Genomic DNA, 20,839 nt, shown 5'->3' on the forward strand with positions numbered 1-20,839 from the left:
AGTTAAAATATATGTGTGGACATTAGGCTTGGGTGGTAATATGGTATACTGCGGATCTAAAAATAGCAACGGTGTTCAACAGTTTCAAAACCGTTATACTGTCATAAAAAACATGCACTTAAATAGGAGATAAGTATTAAATATTATTTATTTAATGCCTACAAATGCGTATGCCTGATTGTCATCACGGGATAGTGTGGAGGAGAGAGAGAGAGGGGGAGAGGGAGAAGGAGAGGTGGCGAGTCCCGCACCAAGTGACCTGCAGTTTGGCAGTATTTTTGGTTTCGACTAAACGAGAAGGGAGACGTGGTAAATATGAACTAGAGGTCTGCATTCCCGAATAAAGCGCGGGAACAGTCGGTAACTCTGGTGTAATTTGAAAGGAAGCGTGGATGCTGTTTGTTTGTTTGTGTGTGTATGTGTGTACCTGTAAAGGAGAGAGAGAGAGCGTAGTGCTGTGCGTCTCTCTCTCTCTCTCTGTGTGTGTGTGTGTGTGTGTGTGTGTGTGTGTGTGTGTGTGTGTGTGTGTGTGTGTGTGTGTGTGAATCAGAGAGAGCGTCCTGCGCAGATCTCTAATACGAACAAGACAAGCAGGTGACCGCAAACCAGTTTCTGAATGGTTTACGCAACAGGCCAACAATTTGGTGACGCTGTCTGAGCCTTACATCATAATTTTGATTATTATGCACGGTAATACCGGATACCGGGGTAAAACAGGGAGGAGATTTGACGGTATCAAAATTTAAAAGCCTAATGGACATATTAAAAACAGATTTAAATGACACATCACGACTTCTCCAAATGTTACAATTTATTTACAATTAAGTAACAAGAAAAATGTATACTTATGTTAGACAAATTATTATTAAAATGATTATATACGCATGAACCCAGATGATAACAACAGTTAATCTAAATAGCTACTTCCCTAATATAAAGCTTGTTGTTCTAAATTACATTAAACGTGATAACCGTGAAAGCATGATTATTCTTCAGACTATAATCATACAACCAAAATCTATAATGTTGCATCACTAATTGTTATGCAGTTCAAAACATAACATATGAATGTTTCTGAATGTAGAAGAAGCCTACTTCAGCAATGCACTGCTTTTGTTGTGCGAAATACAACATTTTGAATGTTTGAAAACAAAAAAAAAAGTCAACTGGACAATGCCGTTGCTTTAAAATAAAATATATTCACATTTTAATGTAGAAAAAGCCATCAGGGTGTCTTTATGAGCACAAATGCAGTATATGGGCTCTTATATGTAGTTGTGTTATCACTCATATAGCAAGTCATATCTCTCCGGCCCTTCATTTGGGATGCTTTTCATGAACCGGCCCCCATGACAAACTATTTGAATAGCCCTGCTGTAGGCTATTACAATAATGCGATCTCGACTTCTAATACTGCACTCACGAAATAACGCCACAGGTAGATCTGTGTAAAAAAAAAAAAAAAAAAAAAAGGTCTGCCGCCACCGTGAGGAAACACTGGTATTTATTTACAGTATTGACGGTGCTGAAAAATCCAGCTTAAACCAGCCTATGCTGGTTGGCTGGTTTTAGCTGGTCGACCAGGCTGGTTTTAGAGGGGTTTTGGCCACTTCCAGGCTGGTTTCCAGCCTGGTCTTAGCTGGTCAGGCTGGGAGATGACCAGCTAAAACCAGCTTGACCAGCCTAGCCAAGCTGGGAGTCCAGCCAAAACCAGCTATATCCAGCTTAAACCAGGCTGGTCAAGCTGGTTTTAGCTGGATTTGGCTGGTCATTTTCCAGCCTGACCAGCTAAGACCAGGCTGGAAATGGCTGGAAACCAGCCTGGAAACGGACAAAACCCCTCTAAAACCAGCCTGGTCAACCAGCTAAAACCAGCCTAGTCTGGTTTAAGCTGGATTTTTCTGTAGGGGTATTGTTAAATATGGTAAAACGGGTAAAATAAAAAATACATGAAACAAAAAATATTGTTTTCTAAACTGGAATGTCTCATATTAAAATAGTGTTCATTTTATTTTATATTATAATAAGAAACTTTATGATGCATCACATCATTTCTTGTGTTTTTCCAAAGTCACGTGATTTCGATAAACGGCTGTGTTACATCAGAACATTTCAAAATGTCAATGTTCACGAAACTCTTAGTAAAACAAAGAAAACGAGTGTATATTTTACTTCATTAACACCTAATAAACCCACTTCATACAGTATTACACTATTTGTTGACAGCATTCAGAACATTTGTAGCCTGGTTTGTTAAACTGAAGTGTTTTTATTGCGTTTCTGCGGTACAAACCACTCGAAACTGATTCTATAAAATGTTCGTTTCTCCCTTCAACACTTGTAACCTCAAAACAGCAACTTACCAGCGTCCGAATTGATGAAGATTCTCTTGATTAAGCTTTTCATCTGAGACGCGTCTGATCTCCGCCATCTTGAGATTAATGCGCGCTCCATTTTTAACTGTAAATGATCGCTCACGCGCACCGTACCTGAGCGCGACCTAAAAAACGCGGTAAAGTTTAGATGGGATACAGGTGTGGATACTCACGACACGAGGCTACCATAGTTTTTGTGACACTGTACAATAATTTATATATTTTACATTACTGTGAGGGATATGTTTAGGGTTAGGGTTGGTGTTAATACTTATTTATAGGTAATTTAATAATTAGTATAAAAAATTCTCGTTAATTTTCCGTCTGCAGCTGTATCCCTTCTAGCAACAACCCGATAGGACATACTTTTAAACTTACTTGTACATTTAATTAGATTTTTAATTCAGAAAAGACAATGCAGGTGAACATTGTTAAATTATGAATTAAACACAAATTTGTATTGCAGTTTCATAACATTTTTCTTTAAATATGCAAACAACTTATTATTCTAATCTAGTGCTAATTTGCACACAATTCTAACACAATTATCTGAACAGTAAAGATAAAGACAAGTTTATATTCTTCTGAATAAAGGGTTTTAATATCTCTTTTTGAGACTACATTTATTGTAAGACTAAAATACTTTAAAAATAGATATATAATATAAAATATTATTATGATGTCTACAATTCTGGCTTTTAATTTACAGTTTGCTTGTAAATTAACAGTCTTAACGATAACTAAAATAGGATAGTGCGCCATGTCATTAAGCGTAAATCATCTCATACTGGTTTCTTGAACATGACAGTGAGTTCACTGTACACAAATGGCCTCCACAGTCACCAGAGCTCAATCCAATAGAGCACTTTTGTGATGTGGTGGAACGAGAGATTGGCATCATGGATGTGCAGCTGACAAATTTGCAGCAACTGTGTGATGCTATTATGTCAATAAGGGGCAAAATCTCTGAGGAATATTTGCTGTACCTTGATGAATCTTTGCCACAAAGGATTAAGGCAGTTCCGAAGGCAAAAGATCCAATAAAATACTAGTAAGGTATACCTAATAAAGTGGCCGGTTAAAGTATATTTGTATTTTCTTTCATTTTGATTCTTCAAAGCCATTCTCTATCTAATGCGTCTTAATTTAATAATGTTTACATAGTGGTCCTGTATATATATATTTAGCAGTACATTATAAATCATGTGTTTTTCTGGACGCCGGCCTTATAATCTCTCTGTTTAACTCCACTAATATGCCTGATTGTGTCTTTTTAAGCCTCATTCTTCATGTGTTATTGTGAAGACGCAGCTGTAATCCCCAGCAGGCCGTGTGTGAACAATAATCGCACAGCTCTTAAGAGCGGATTTTGAGGACTTAACTTAACGCGTCTGCATTGTCACATGATTCTTTTACTGCTAATCCAGCTCTCAAACAAGACACTCTCAGAGGTCAAGCAGCAAACAGGTTTACAAGCTCTTTATTGGGCTCAAAATTATATACAAGCAGGTGTAAATATACAGTTTTTAAAGCTTGAACATAGAAAGAGGTACAGAATAATTTTAACAGTTCACAAGAAAAAGACACACACAGACAAAAAAATAGCAACAATGACAATAATAGAAAGATTAAAAACATTTTACACAGATTAATTTAGATGGAAATATAAGTATATACATTAGTGGTAAAAAATTAAATAAACGATTTTCTTCCAGAGTATTTTTGTTGTTAATATTAGCTTTAATATTGGTCAAATAAACGTAATTTAAGGTGAAAAAGTGTAAAATAATATTTTGATTCCACTTTTTTTAAGTTACTATATTTTGCAACTAAAATTGCCAGTAAGTTACTGTAAATGTATTTTGCAACCAATCTGGCAACCAAAATTGCCAGTAAGTTACTGTAAATGTATTTTGCAACCAATCTGGCAACCAAAATTGCCAGTAAGTTACTGTAAATGTATTTTGCGACCAATCTAGCAACCGAAATTGCCAGTAAGTTACTGTATATGTGTTTTGCAACCAAAATTTCCAGTAAGTTACTTTAAATGTATTTTGCAACCAATCTGGCAACCAAACTTGCCAGTAAGTTCTGAAAATGCATTTTGCAACCAAAATTGCCATTAAGTTACTGTGAATGTATTTTGAAACCAATCTGGCAACCAAAATTGCCAGTAAGTTACTGTAAATGTATTTTGCGAACAATCTGGCAACCAAACTTGCCAGTAAGTTACTGAAAATGTATTTTGCAACCAAAATTGCCAGTAAGTTACCGTAAATGTATTTTGCAACTAAAATTGCTAGTAAGTTACTGTAAATGTATTTTGCAACCAATCTTGTAACCAAAATTGCCAGTAAGTTACTTTAAATGTATTTTGCAACCAATCTGGCAACCAAAATTGCCATTAAGTTACTTTAAATGTATTTTGAAACCAATCTGGCAACCGAAATTGCCAGTAAGTTACAGTAAATGTATTTTGCAACCAAAATTGCCAGTAAGTTACAGTAAATGTATTTTGCAACCAAACTGGCAATTTTGGCAATATTTGGGGTCGGAAAAATACATTTAATTTAAGGAGAAAAAATAAAAATAATATTTTGATCCCACTTTTTATAAGCTTAAAAGTAAACTAATTTTACTGAATTTAATTAATGCATATTATTATTATTTTGAGAAGCAAACTGGATTAAGACATTAAGTCTTATAAGTCGTTTTCTGTCGAAAAAAATCTTTACATTTTGAATAAATTTGAACAAATTAATCTTACATTAAGTCAAAAAGTCACTCTATTTCGCATTATTCTTTTTAGATAAATACTTAGAAAGAAAATACTTGTCTTTAGTGCATCTCCTTCTAAACTAATTCCCTTAATTATTTTGTACAAAATAAATAAAAACCCAGAGCTCAAACAAACTACACTGGTTTAGTGGTGGTACAAAAAACTATTTGATTTGAAAAATGTACAAAATATACAGACATTTACAATAAATAATTATGACTCTTATCTCTACATGTGTAGGGTTGTGTTTTAGTCTGTGTAGATATTAGTACTTCCAAATATCAATGTATAAAACTCTAAATTTATGAAATACGACAATTATATTATATGAAAAAGGTCATTAAAAAAGTATTTTACTTTCCAATCATATTTTTAACAGTAAACCAGCTACAGCTGTCATTTTTTTTACATGTTTTCTTTTTTTTTATTAGTGTAACAAATATTTGTATTTAAAATGTAGTTGCAACCCCTGCCGCAATGTTGAGCAAAGCTATATTGTGCAGATTTTGGTACTTCCAAACATTGGTGTATGACTATAAATTACGGAAATACAGTAATTTATTGTAATTTAAAAAGAAAAGAATACTGTAAACCAACCACAGCTGCCATTTCTTTTACTTTAAAACATTCGTTCGTGACTATTAATGAGTGAAATACGGTTATTTCAATTAATGAGATACGGCAATTTACCATAATTTTTACAATTTCTTTTACATTCTTCTCATATTTATTTAACAGTAAACCAACCACAGTTGTCATTTTTTTACCGTAAACTTTACGTTGTTTTGTGTAACAACAATTGTATTTTAAAATGTAGTCACGACTTCTGCCGTTGCGTTGTTTAAAGCTTCGTTGTGTAGATATTAGTACTTCAAAATAACGAAATACAGTAATTTACCGTCATTTAATAAAATGACGTTTCTACCACATTTTTAATGGTAAACCACCCACAGTTGACTTTTTATAGTGTAAAATTGACGTTTGTTTTTTGTTTTTGTGTAACAAACAGTTGTATTTAAAATGTAGTGGCGACCTCTGCCACTGTGCAGATATTAGTACTTCAAAACATTGGTGAATTACTATAAATTAATGGAATACGGTAATTTAAATTAATGAAATACAGTAATTTACCGTCATAATAAAGAAAATATTTACCCAGGTAAATCAATCCCAGTTGCCATTTTTATAAACTTTACAGTTTTTTTTAAGTTTAACAAACAATAGTATTTAAAATGTAGTGGCGACCTCTGCGGCAGCGTTGATCATAAGCGTGTCCTGCAGATCTTCGTTCTGCTCCTGGATCTCCATCACGGCTCTGCGCATCTGATGGGCCGTGTATGACGGCAGGGTCCCGCTTCGGAAGGTCTGAAGAGGCCTCTGTGTGTTCAGGGTCCCGCCAGCTCCATCTCTCCACATGTGAGAGCTGCAGTGGGAGTGGCTGTAGAGTGGCGTGCGGCTGAAGCCCAGGGTGTAGGAGCTGCCAGGGGGAGCGTGGAGGTTTCGGGTCTGAATCACACATGGTTTGATCTTCCAGTCGGACGAGCTGCAGAAGGAGCCTTGAAGAGAGAAGACACCAGGGACGGTGAATATAGAGCTGAAGTCAAAATTACTCAGCGTCTTGTGTTTTTTCTTTTTAAAGATTTCCTAAATGATGTTTAACAGAGGAAGGAATTTTTCACAGTATTTCCTATAATATTTTTTCTTCTGGAGAAAGTCTTATTTGTTTTATTTCAGCTAGAATAAAAGCATTTTTTTAATTTTTTTTAACCCATTTTAAGGTCAATGTTATTAGCCCCCTTAAGCAATATTTGTTTTGGATTGTCTCCAGTTATACAATGACTTGCCTTATTATTCGAACTTTAACCATACATAGTTTACCTAGTTCAGCCTTTATATGTCACTTTAAGCTGAATACTAGCATCTTAAAAAAGATCTAGTCTAATATTATGTGCTGTTATCATGGCAAAGATAAAATAAAACAGTTATTAGAAATGAGTTATTAAAACTATTATGTTTAGAAATTTCCTGAAAATCTGCTTTCCGTTAAACAGAAATTGGGCAAAATATATATAGGGGAGCTATCAATAATTCTGACCTCACCTGTATATGTACAAACAATAATTTTATCTTTATTTCTGTAGCAGTTTTTACAGTGTATGACAGACACTTATGAAAAAAAAAGTATAAACTAAAAAGAAAATACTTTTTTATAAAATAACAAACATGGTAATGAATTAAATAAAATTAGTTCAAATTAAAAATGAATCAAATTCAATACAATTAAAAAAAGCTAAATATTTTCATTGAGCAGATAAAAAAAATAAATAAAAAAAATAAAATAAATCAAAATAAAATAAATCAAAATAAAATAAAGTAAATTCAAATAAAATAAAGTAAATCAAAATAAAATAAAATAAAATCTAAATAAATAACTCAAGTATAATAAATCTAAATAAATCAAATCAAAATAAAATAAAGTAAATCAAACAAAAATAAAATAAATCATAATAAATTAAATCAAATCAAATAAATCAAACTAAAATAAAGTAAATCAAAATAAAATAAAATAAATCTAAATAAATATATATAAAAAATAATACATTTAAATAAATTAAAACAAAACAAATCAAAATAAAACAAAGTAAAATAAAATACAATAAATCTAAATAAAATAAATAAAAGAAAAATAAAGTAAAATAAAATAAATTAAAATATAATGAAGTAAATCAAAGTAAAATAAATCTAAATAAAATAAATCAAAGAAAAAAACTCTAAATAAAATAAAATAAATCAAAATAAAATAAATCAAATCAAAATAAAATAAAACAAATCAAAATAAATCAAAATAAAATAAAATAAAACAAATCAAAATCAAAATAATTTAAAATAAATAAAAATTAAATAAATAAAAATCAAACAAATCAAAATAAATCAAAATTAAATAAATCAAAATTAAATAAAATAAAGAAAAATAAAATAAGTCAAAATAAATTAAATCAAAATAAAATTAAATAAATCAAAGAAACAAAATCTAAATAAAATAAAGTAAACCAAAATACAATTAAACAAAATCAAATAAATAAAATAAAACAATTCAAAATAAAATAAAATAAATAAAAATGAAATTAAAAAAAAATCCAAATAAAATTAATAAAAATCAAATCAAAATCAAAAAATAATTTAAATCAAAATAAAACAAATTTAAACAAAGTAAATCAAAACTAAATAAAATAAATCACATATAATTTGTCATTTTCTTACACAGACACTGAGGAAAATTTATGTGGAAAAGATTTTCGCTCAGAAATTGTTAGAAACTAACGTCCTTAAAGTCCATGCTCTGTGAAACAGCACTAAGGGTATTTAAAAAAAAAAAAATTTAGCAGAAGTGCGAATAATTAAGCAAGCCGGTTGTCAGTTATTGTGTGTGCCTGTGCGTGTGCATGCACGTGTGTGTATGCATGTGAGCATGTGTGTATACGTGTGTGTGATTTCTCACCTCTAGCCAGCGGCTGGAAGGTGGTCAGGCCAGGTTTCTGAGCTCCTCCACTGGAGTCGGAGTCGCTGTCGTTGAAATCACTGTCTCCTTTCCCGCTGTCCTTCACGCTCAGCTGATCAGTGGTGCCGCTGCAGATACAATCACTTCTGTCAGACCCACATCTGATTATTGATATTCTCCATCGCTAAATACTATATCCACTGGCACATGAATAATACGCCAGCATCACATGTGGATCATGACCAGCGGCTAAACGGAGAATAAACCCTGACAAATGAGTGTGTTAAAGGTTTGTATTTATTATTTATGGCCAACTGCATGTCAACTGTAGCTGCAGAACTGTAGAGGATTTTCATCTAACCAAATAACCATAGAGATATATAATAAACATAGAAAAGTAATAGCATTAGTCAACTATTTACATTTTAATTGTACCATTCATTCATTCATTTTCTTGTCGGCTTAGTCCCTTTATTAATCCGGCGTCGCCACAGCGGAATGAACCGCCAACTTATCCAGCATATGTTTTATACAGCGGATGCCCTTTTAACTGCAACCCATCACTGGGAAACATCAATACACACTAATTTATACTCATACACTACGGCCAATTTAGCCTACCCAAATCACCTGTACCACCTGTCATTGGACTTGTGGGGGAAACCGGAGCACCCAGAAGAAACCCACGCCAACACGGGAAGAACATGCAAACTCCACACAGAAATGCCAACTGAACCAGCCGTGGCTCAAACCAGTGACCTTCTTGCTGTGAGGCGACAGCATTTCCTACTGCGCCACTGTGTCACCCTTAATTTAACCACAAGCTGCTTAATTATTAGGCTGATGATTTAGCTTTAAATTATTAAAAATAAAACAAAAATTTTATTAATAATAATAATAATAATAATAATTTTTATAACAATAATAATAATAATAAAATATATATTTTGCATACAAAATAAGTAAATAATTAATATTTTAAATAAACTAAAATTGACTTAATTATCAACTAAAATGTTATGTCAATTATAAAACTTTTTTATTTGTTTATTATTATTATTAATATTAAAACTATTCAGATCAAAATCAAATAGTTCAATCCAAATAGTTTTTAATAATAATAATAATATTAATAATAATAATGAGCGTCATGGTGGCACAGTGTGTAGCGCTGTAGCCTCACAGCAAGAACGTTTCTGTGTTTGCATGTTCTCCCTGTGTTGGTGTGGGTTTCCTCCGGGTGCTCCAGTTTCCTCCACAGTCCAAACACATGCGCTATAGGGAAATTAGGTAAGCTAAATTGTCCATAGCGTATGTGTGTGAAAGAGTGTGTATGGATGTTTTCCAATGATGGGTTGCAGCTGGAAGAGTATCCGCTGCATAAAACATATGCTGGATAAGTTGGCAGTTCATTCCCCTGTGGAGACCTCAGATAATAAAGGGACTAAGCCGAAAAGTAAATGAATGAAAAAAAAAAAATTATATATATACATATATATATTGCATAAGATTGAAGTAAATAATTAAATGTAATAATGTAACTTTAATGTAATTTACATTTTAAATAAAATTAACTAAAATGTTATGTAAATTTTTTAATTATTTTATTTGTGTATTATTTTTTATTATTAAAACTATTCAAACCAAAATCAAATAATTGAATCAAAATAATTTGAAATAAATAAACTAGTTTTATTATTAATATTATTATTATTATTATTATCAGCATTAATAATAATAATAAAAAATAATAATAATAATAATAAATTAAATAAATTTTGTAAAAATTTACGTAAATATTTTACATTTTAAATAAACCAAAATCGACTAAATTGTTTTGTAAACTAAAATTTTCTAAATTATCCAATTATTTTATTTGTTTATTATTATTATTATTATTATTATTATTATTATTATTATTAGAACTAGTCAACCCAAAATCAAATATTTCAATGAAAATCATTTAAAATAATTAAATTAGTTTTAACAATATTATTATTATTATTATTATTATTATTAATTAAATCAGCAAAATGCTAAAACAAAATAAAAACTATTTTCTTTAACATTCTCAAATCTTTAGTCCACACTGTATAGCCTATGCATTGCCTTATTAAATGTTCAATCAAGGCCAAGCTATTAAAATAATAATAATAATAATAATAATAATAATAATAATAATAATAATAATAATAATAATAAACTTACCTTCTTTGCAGACAGTATTTTTCATCTTGCCATAAAAATGTCTGCTCAAAAGGTTTGCATGGCAGGAACAGCTATATTAAAACAAAAGTTCACAGTTAATATACTGGCATAGAGATAAATGGATCAAAAATGTAATTATACTGCTATAAAGAGATCTCACATTAAGTAAAAAAGGAAAACATCTTGAAAAATGTTGAAAACCGGTAACCATTGACTTTCATTGTATTTGTTTTTCCTACTATGAAAGTCAATGGTTACCGGTTTCAGCTTTCTTCAAAGCATCTTTTTTTTCTGTCTTTGAAACCACTTGAGAGTGTGTAAATTATCTTTTTGGATGAACTATCCCTTTAAGAGTCTGAAATGAAACAATAAAAAAATGTACAAGAAAACGTTCAAGCAAAACGTTTCTTTCTTCTGTTAGAAGATATTTAGAAAAATGTTGAAAATTGGTAACCATTGACTTACATTGTTTTTCTTTTTCCTACCATTGAAAAGTCAATGGTTACCAGTTTTCAGCTTTCTTCAAAACAGGCTTGTGTGTGTGTGTTTGAAACCACTTGTGGGTTAGTAAATAAATGTTTCTGGGTAAACTTTCCCTTTATTCTTTTGTGTTTGAAAGCTTGAGAATGAGTAACCAGTGATTAAATGTTAATTTTGGGGCGAGCTATTGCTTTAGGTGTCTGAAATTAAAGTAATGAAAAATGTACATCAAAACATTCAAGCAAAAGGTTTCTTCTGTTGAAGTCAAAAGAAGATATTTTGAAGAATGTTGACATTCTGTAATCATTGACATATTTTATTTGTTTTTCCTACTATGGAAATCAATAGTTATAGGTTTCCAACATTCTTCAAAATATATATATATTTTTTATGTGCGTGTTTAAAGCAATTTTTTGGATGAAAGATATTTTTAAGAGTCTGAAATAAAACAAATAAAAAAGGTACAAAAAGAAGACATTTTGAACAGATGTAAACCGGTAACCACTCACATACAGTACATTGTGTTTCCATTGTATCCTTCTATAGAAGTCAATGGTTTCCAGTTTTTAACATTCTTCAAAATATCTTCTTTTGTGTTAAACATGAATAAAAACTCATTAAAATGGGGCGTCACGGTGGCGCAATGTGTAGCACAATCGCCTAACAGCAAGAAGGTTGCTGGTTCGAGTCTTGGCTGGGTCAGTTGGCATTTCTATGTGGAGTTTGCATGTTCTCCCCGAGTTGGTGTGGGTTTTCCTCCGGGTGCTCTGGTTTCCCCCACAGTCCAAACACATGCGCTAGAGGGGAATTGGGTAGGCTAAATTGTCCTTAGTGTATTTGTGTGAATGAGTGTGTGTGGATGTTTCCCAACGATGGGTTGTGGCTGGAAGGGCATCCGCTGCGTAAAACATATGCTGGACAAGTTGGCGGTTCATTCCGCTGTGGCGACCCCAGATTAATAAAGGAACTTAGCGCAAAAGAAAATGAATGAATAAAAGGTTTGAAGCCATTTGAGGGAAAGTAAATAGTAAGTAAATGTAAATTTCTGAGTGATTAATCCCTTTAGGAGTTAAAATAAGAAGAATGAGAAATGTACATCAAAACATTTAAGTTAAAAGTTTCTTTTATCTGTTGAACTCAAAATAAGATAATTTGAAAAATGTTGAAAACCAGTAATCACTGACTAACATAGCATTTGTTATTCCTACTGAAAAAGTCAATGGTTACCGGCTTTCAGCTTTCTTCAAAATGTCTTTTGTTGTGTTTTTAAAACCACTTGTAAGTGAGAAAATGTTCAGTTTTGGATGAACTACCTCTCTTTAAGAGTCTAAAATAAATGTAATAAAATGTACATCAGATTATTCAAGCAAAAAAGTTTCTTTCTAATGTTGAGCACAAAAGAAGACATTTTGAAAAATGTTGAAAACAGGTAACCATTGACTTCTGTTGTATTTGTTTTTCCTACAATGGAAGTCAATGGTTACCGGTTTTACACAATATATATATATATATATATATATATATATATATATATATATATATATATATATATATATATATATATATATATATTATTTTTTTATTTATTTATTTTTTTAAGTTTGAATCTATTTTTGAGTGAACTATCCCCTTTAAGAGTAAAATAAGGAGAAAATGCTCATCAAAAATAAATAAATGAACAAAAATCTCTCACCTTTTCCTCAAAGCTCAGACTCTTATCTTCATATAAACAGGGCTGCATTGAATCTCCTTCACTCCTGAGAAAGCCATTGGGGCCGCTGTAAATGCTGGGTCCTGCTGGGTTGTTTTTGGAAAGCGGAGTCGACCCATAAAGAGCGTCTCTCCCGAAACTCCTCCGCCTGCGTTTGATGGTGCAGCTCACGGTGAGGATGATAATGGCAGTCAGCAACAGCACACAACCTCCAGCAAAACTGATCACCAAGATGCTCCACAAATCAAACTCAAAAGTCTCATCGTCTTCGGCTCGCAATAAAACCACAATCTGATCCTCCTGAGCGCCAGTATCGGTCACGATAAACCGAATATTAGCACTGCTAGAAAGCGGCTCTCGAGCTCCGTCAACCACAGACACGTAAATCTGCAGGATTTCTCCACATGATGCCGTGAGCTTGCGTTTCAGGATGATTTCGCCAGTGTTTTTATCAATAGAAAACAACTTCGCTTCATCTTCCAGTATATGATAATTGAGTTCACTATTAATGCCGCTATCTTCATCTTTAGCCGCGACTTTTAGCGCTAAATAACCAGCATTAGCATTCATCGGAATTGGGATTTCAGCTGAATTATTGCGCAGAACTGGATAGGTAAAATACGGGAAGTTATCATTATCATCCACCACGCGTACCTGAATGAGCGTCGTGCTAGATAATGAAGGAAACCCCTTATCGGTGGCTTTGACGGAGAACTGGACGTCTTTAAGAGTCTCGAAATCAAACGATCGCAACGTATACAAAGATCCCGAATGAGGATCGACAGACACAAATGTTGATATGGAGGAACCGTCAGGTGCTTTACTTTCCACTAAACTATAGGAAACCTTTCCGTTTTTCCCAGCATCCAGATCTCGAGCGACAACTGTAGTCATGTAGGATCCGGGAATGTTGTTTTCGATCACAGACACATCGTAGATTGATTTACTGAACAGCGGAGGATTATCGTTCTCATCGGTTATGCGGATCGTATAATGTTTGACCGTTTTAAACGGAGGCGTTCCTAAATCTTCAGAAATCACAGTCAGGTTGTACTCGCTGATTGATTCTCGGTCTAAAGTTGTGGTTGTTATGATCATAAACGTGTCGCTGTAGGCTTGCTGTAGTTTAAAATGCTCATGTCCTTCAAGACTCGTCCGAACATAACCATTCGGCCCCGAATCTTTATCGGAAGTACTAATTAAAGCAACAAAGCTTTCTTCGGCTGCCGCTTCAGTAATGAAAGCGACTCCATCGCTAGTTGAAGTCATCGGTTTGATGATAATCTCCGGCGCGTTATCATTAACATCAATAATATCAACAATCGCTCGACATGTTGACGACACAGAATTAGCGCCCAAATCTGAAGCTTGAATGTGTAACTCGTAGGATTTCTTAGTTTCGTAATCAACAATGTCTTTGAGAGTTACTTCACCACTTATGAGGTCGATTTGGAAAACTCGAGTCACTTCAGATGGGGATCCCTCCACGAATCCGTACACGATTTCTCCATTAATGCCGGCGTCAGGATCGAAAGCGTGAACTTTCAGCACACGTGAGCCGATCGGAGAATCTTCGCTGAGCTCCACTTTTAATGAGCTGTGCTCAAACGTTGGACTATTATCGTTAAAATCCAACACTCGAATATAAAGAGTTGTAGATCCTGATTTCTGAGGCGCTCCTCCATCAGTCGCAGTAACTTCGATAGTATAGAAGTCTTCGGTTTCTCGGTCTAAAGATTTGATTAACACAAGCTCCGCTGATTTCTCTCCATCCTCACGAGTGCTGACTTCAACAACGAAGTGGCTGTTGTGTGAAATATGGTAGCTTTGAATATAATTATCTCCAACATCATGATCAACGGCGACGTCGAGAGGAAACCTGGAGTTTAGAGGAGCATCTTCTGAGATGTCCAAATGCGTTTCGTTGCGGGTGAATTGCGGCGAGTGATCGTTAATATCTTTAACTTCGATCTCCACGTGGATGAGTTGAAACTTCTCCTTGGAGAAAGCCACGACGTCAAACGTTATGAGGCACTGTGGAGATCTCTGGCAGAGTTTCTCTCGATCGATAACTTCTCCGACTGTCAGCAAGCCGTCCATTTGCCTCATGTCGATGATGGAGTTGGACGTCTGGATGAATTTGAAGGACGTCTCAGGATCCTCCGATGGATCTATCTTCAGGTCTTGAGAAAGATTTCCTATTTCAGTACCCGTTGCGTCTTCTTCAAACGTAAAGTATTTCGTAGTCGTGCAAAAAACACTGGAAGTGATGCAGGAAACCATGAAGAAGCTCCAGTAGATCTTCATGTTTAAAACAATAGCAAGACTTAATTAAGCAAAGAATGAGCTTCAGATGTCAGCCTGAATAGCACAAATAACAGCAAGAGCTTTTTTTTCAGCTTGTGTTGTGGTCTTTCTGCTCGCTGTGGATTCTGGTGTCTCCAGCTCCCACCTATCACATATAGGTCATGGTGTATGCAAATGAGCTGGCCCGGTGACCAATGAGGACTCACAGCACTCCCCTAAGCCCCTGCTGTGGCTCTCTATTGGGTCACAGCTGTTTCACACCAGACCCTAATAAACAACACACTATTGTTTCATGCCGGACCACCAGACCAACTTTACACACACTTGACTGAATCTGAGCCTTTCATCTGTGGGGTTTCCTGCTTTAATGGACTCAAATAGCTACATTGGAGGAAAGCCTCACTGGATCAACTTAAATAAAATGACTTCCATCTAAAAAGAATAAAGTTTTTGCACCTTATTTATTACTAAAAACTGTAAAAAAAAAATTAAGTGGAAACTAATTAATTCGTGTAACTTTAACAAGCTGAAGTAATTTGTTTACTTTTTTTTAATGTGTACAGTTTTAATAACTCATCTCTAATACCTGATTTATTTTCTCTTTGCCATGATGACAGTAAATAATAATATTAGACTAGATATTCTTCAAGACACTAGTATTCAGCATAAAGTGACATTTAAAGAATTAACTAGGTTAATTAGGTAAAGTTAGGGTAATTAGGCAAGTCATTGTATAAAAGTGGTTTGTTCTGGAGACAATCCAACACTAATATTGCTTAAAGGGGCTAATAATATTGACCTTAAAATGGGTTTAAAACAATTAAAAACTGCTTTTATTCTAGCCAAAGACTTTCTCCTGAAGAACAAATATAGGAATACTGTTTTTAGAAAGACTATAAAAGGTTTAGAAGGTGAAACGGGTTTGTAGATGTTTTGAATAGTTGTGTGATTCATGCTAACTGTTAATTGTTTTGTTTGTTTGTTGTCTGTTGGACTCATGTGACTTGTTTACTGCTTAATCTTGGCCAGGACGCTCTTGTAAAGGAGATTTTTAATCTCAATGTGTCTTACCTGGTAAAATAAAGGTTATAACAATAATAATAATAATAGGAATACTGTGAAAAATGTCTTTGCTCCATTAAATACATTTGAAAAAGTATATTTCACCAGAGGGTGAATAATTCTGTAAAAGAGTGAATTGCTTTAAAAAAAAATCTGAAACTTTACTATGTTATTATTATTAAATTTATTTTTATCGAGTAAGGGTGCATTACAGTGAATCAAATCATATAGATGGATATACACAGACAGACAGATAGAACAAACGACGGATGGACGGACGGACGGACGGACGGACGGACGGACGGACGGACGTACAGACAGACAGACAGACAGACAGACAGACAGACAGACAGACAGACAGACAGACAGACAGACAGACAGACAGACAGATAGATAGATAGATAGATAGATAGATAGATAGATAGATAGATAGATAGATAGATAGATAGATAGATAGATAGATAGATAGATAGATAGATAGATAGATAGATAGATAGATAGATAAGTACATACTGTAACATACTGCCAACAAGTCAATAAGATTAAGAAAATATGATTGGAAAACTGTTAGCCATTCTGTGACATTTTAATTATTTTAACAATATTTCTTAAATGCTTTTTAACAGAGACATGTTTTGTTAAGTTTTAATAACTAATGTCTATTTATTTTATTTTATTTTTTTTGACTGCATCATTTTGGGGTGTCACGATAGTGCAGTGCGTAGCACAACTGCCTCACAGCAAGAAGGTTGCTGGTTTGAGCCTCGACTGGGTCAACTGACATGTCTATGTGGAGTTTGCATGTTCTCCCTGTGTTGTCGTAGGTTTCCTCCGGGTGCTCCGGTTTCCCCCACAGTCCAAACACAAGCGCTACAGGGGAATTGGGTAAGCTACACGTGGCTTTAGTGTATGTGTGTGAATGCAAGAGCGTACGGTTGTTTCCCTGTGTTGGGTTGCAGCAGGAAGGGCATCCGCTGCGGAAAACACATGCTGAATAAGTTGGGGATTCATCCATCTGTGGTGTCCCCTGATTAATAAAGGGACTAAGCGAAAAGAAGACCTTTACCAGAAGAAAACATATATAAGAAATACTGTGAAAATGTCCTTGCTTTGCAGAACATCATTTCGATAATATATATATAAAAATAATATATATATATTAGTATAATAGTATATATATATATATATATATATATATACACAATAATTTTGCCTTCAAACAATAATAATTTTTGAATTAAATAAAAAATTCTGCAGCATTTGTGAAGCTAAATAATATTTTAAGAACAAAACACAAAAACAACACAAACATTTGATCAGAATACCTACAATCTCTCAAAATAATATATACGATACACTCAAAAAAGTATTTGTTTTTTCCTTTTGCTACTTATTAAAAATGAGCTGAAACTGCAGAATTCTTGAGATTTCATTGGGACAAATTTTTTTTTTATGTTCAATCACATACATTTGCTAAAAGTGTTAAGTTCATTTATTTGTGTTGAGGGAACATGAATGAATTGTGTGGAACCCTGCGTTTTTTACAGTGTCAGCAAAATTAACAATTTTTTAGGGTAAGTGTTTGCAAAACTATTTTATTTGGGCTGAATTTAAACAAACAAATTAAGCCGAACATTACTAAATTTAATTTGTTTGTTTTAATTTAGCCCAAATAAATTGTTTGCAACCATACCTTAAAAAAAAAAAAAAAAAGTAAATCCAATGCATAATTTTTTTCAATGTGTCTGTCAACCATTTCATTTTGAAACATTGCTACTAACATGTTTTTAAAGTGTAATTCAGCTCTTGTTTTTTAAAGCAAATACGTACACAACTGACATGGAATCAAATACAAATGCAAAAAAAGGTTAAGCTCTTGTTAAACAAATCACAAAATCCCATCAATGGATTGTCAGCGCGAGCGTCAGCCAGGCATACAAATGTAATGCAATAAGGGTTTGTTTTCTGAAGCATTTCCTTAATTATTGAGCGAGATGAAGGTGTAATGAGTGTGTATTGATTGCTGCTGGTCAGATCAGCGGCGATGGAGGTGTTTTAGCACAGCTTCTGCACTCCGCCATTTGGGCTCTGAGGTGTTAAAAGTCTGCAGAGTGTTAAACTGTGGCAAACAAATGCAGACCATTTGACACCTGATTAATAGTTTCCTGAAGCGCTGATACACATCTGTCTGTCTGTCTGTCGGTCGGATAAATATAGTCGAAGGCACACGCATTTTGCTCTCATTTAATGAAAAGTCACACATGTAACATTTGAAGTAAAATTAATTCAGTATTTGAGAATCACAAGAACATTTCATGACTAAAAAAACACAGCACAAATGTATACATAACATACCTCAAAATTATATGAATCTGTTTATGTTTTGTCTATTATTTTGTAATATTGTGTATGTACAGTACACACACACACACACACACACACACACACACACACACACACACACACACACACACACACACACACACACACACACACACAGAGCTGGGCAAAGAATAATCTTGATTGATACACACACAAATATAGAAACAAAACTAAACAAAAATATTTTTTTACATAAATATTTACATCTATATATGATGTTATTATAATTTTAACGAGTAATAATAAATGTTAGTAGCTCACAATTGAAATTAAAATGTTAAAAGCACATGCACATTTATTCTCCATATACTTTGTATTTACTTTATTTATAACTTGAAATATTGGTTTGTTTTATTTATATATATTTTGTTGTTCTCCAATATAAATGTCTAAAATATTTTACATACTTTAAATAGTTTTTATTATTACTATTATTATTACTACTAAATTTAGTAAGAAAACAAACAAACAAACAAACAAACAAACATGACAAAAACAAAACATAAACAAATTCATTAAACATTTAATAAAAAACATAAACAATAAACAAAAATATGTATTGTTGTTATTATTAATATTATTATATGTTTGGTAAAAAACAAACACATTAACATAATAAACAAAAATATGTATTATTATTATTATATGTTTAATAAAAAACAAACACATTAACATAATAAACAAAAATATGTATTATTATTATTATATGTTTAATAAAAAACAAACACATTAACATAATAAACAAAAAGGTGTATTATTATTATTATATGTTTAATAAAAAACAAACACATTAACATAATAAACAAAAATATGTATTATTATTATTATATGTTTAATAAAAAACAAACACATTAACATAATAAACAAAAATATGTATTATTATTATTATTATATGTTTAATAAAAAACAAACACATTAACATAATAAACAAAAAGGTGTATTATTATTATTATACGTTTAATAAAAAACAAACACATTAACATAATAAACAAAAAGGTGTATTATTATTATTATACGTTTAATAAAAAACAAACACATTAACATAATAAACAAAAAGGTGTATTATTATTATTATATGTTTAATAAAAAACAAACAAATTAACATAATAAACAAAAAGGTGTATTATTATTATTATTATATGTTTAATAAAAAACAAACACATTAACATAATAAACAAAAATATGTATTATTATTATTATATGTTTAATAAAAAACAAACACATTAACATAATAAACAAAAAGGTGTATTATTATTATTATATGTTTAATAAAAAACAAACAAATTAACATAATAAACAAAAAGGTGTATTATTATTATTATATGTTTAATAAAAAACAAACACATTAACATAATAAACAAAAATATGTATTATTATTATTATATGTTTAATAAAAAACAAACACATTAACATAATAAACAAAAAGGTGTATCATTATTATTACAATTTTAATTTTATTATTATTGTTTGACATTCAGTTAGAAAACAAACACAATAACATAAACAATCAAAAAAACTATTATTATTATTGTACATTGATATAGAAAACAAACACATTAACAAACAATAAAGAAAAAGATGTGTTATTATTATTATAATTACTACTATTATTATTATTCATATTATTATTATTACTTCTACTACTATTATTATTATAACTTGACATTTAGTAAGAAAACAAACATTAACGTAAACAAAAATTAAAAAACTTAAAATAAATTTTTTTTTTAAACATTTTTACACCATTTTATAAGAAAAAAAGTAACAAAAAAAGAAACAAATAAAATATTGAAAGAATGTAAACATATTTAAATCTGATAGCTTGTTAGTTTATAAAGTCTTTTTAAGCCTCACAACAAACATATTTCTAATGTTAATATTTACACTCACCGGCCACTTTATTAGGCACACCTGTCCAACAGCTCGCTAATGCAAATTTTTAATCAGTCAACAACATGGCAGCAACTCAATGCATTTAGGCATGTGGACATGGTCAAGACGATCTGCTGCAGTTCAAAGCGAGCATCAGCATTGGG

The 20,839-nt window shown here is 32.1% G+C and overlaps 2 protein-coding genes and 1 long non-coding RNA gene across 9 annotated transcripts in view; 1 reads left to right on the plus strand and 2 right to left on the minus strand.

Annotated features, from left to right (window-relative positions):
- The window catches only part of slitrk5b (SLIT and NTRK-like family, member 5b), an 84,300-nt gene extending 81,822 nt beyond the window's left edge, over nt 1-2,478 (minus strand). For both annotated transcript variants that reach the window (XM_087268470.1, XM_087268471.1), the window contains exon 1: nt 2,364-2,478. The gene's annotated coding sequence lies outside the window, so the exon portion shown is untranslated. The remainder of the gene's footprint in view (nt 1-2,363) is intronic.
- Nucleotides 2,479-3,828: 1,350 nt separating this feature from the next.
- LOC147835455 (uncharacterized) lies at nt 3,829-6,552 on the plus strand. Its single transcript, XR_015500074.1, has 4 exons — nt 3,829-4,216; nt 4,269-4,677; nt 4,730-4,840; nt 4,881-6,552. It is a non-coding gene; the product is annotated as an uncharacterized LOC147835455 (long non-coding RNA).
- pcdh8.1 (protocadherin 8, tandem duplication 1) overlaps nt 6,045-20,839 on the minus strand; it is an 85,417-nt gene continuing 70,622 nt past the window's right edge. For 5 of the 6 annotated variants that reach the window (XM_087265945.1, XM_087265943.1, XM_087265946.1 and 2 more), the window contains 4 exons: nt 13,035-15,353; nt 10,862-10,932; nt 8,654-8,781; nt 6,135-6,710 (listed from right to left, as the gene is read on the minus strand). In XM_087265945.1, the coding sequence (XP_087122071.1) occupies nt 6,382-6,710; nt 8,654-8,781; nt 10,862-10,932; nt 13,035-15,353 (2,847 nt within the window). In that variant the 3' untranslated portion in view covers nt 6,135-6,381. 6 annotated transcript variants of the gene reach the window in all.

This window comes from Danio rerio, chromosome 9 (assembly GCF_052040795.2).
Source record: "Danio rerio strain M-AB ecotype USA chromosome 9, GRCz13ab, whole genome shotgun sequence".
Taxonomy (NCBI): domain Eukaryota; kingdom Metazoa; phylum Chordata; class Actinopteri; order Cypriniformes; family Danionidae; genus Danio; species Danio rerio.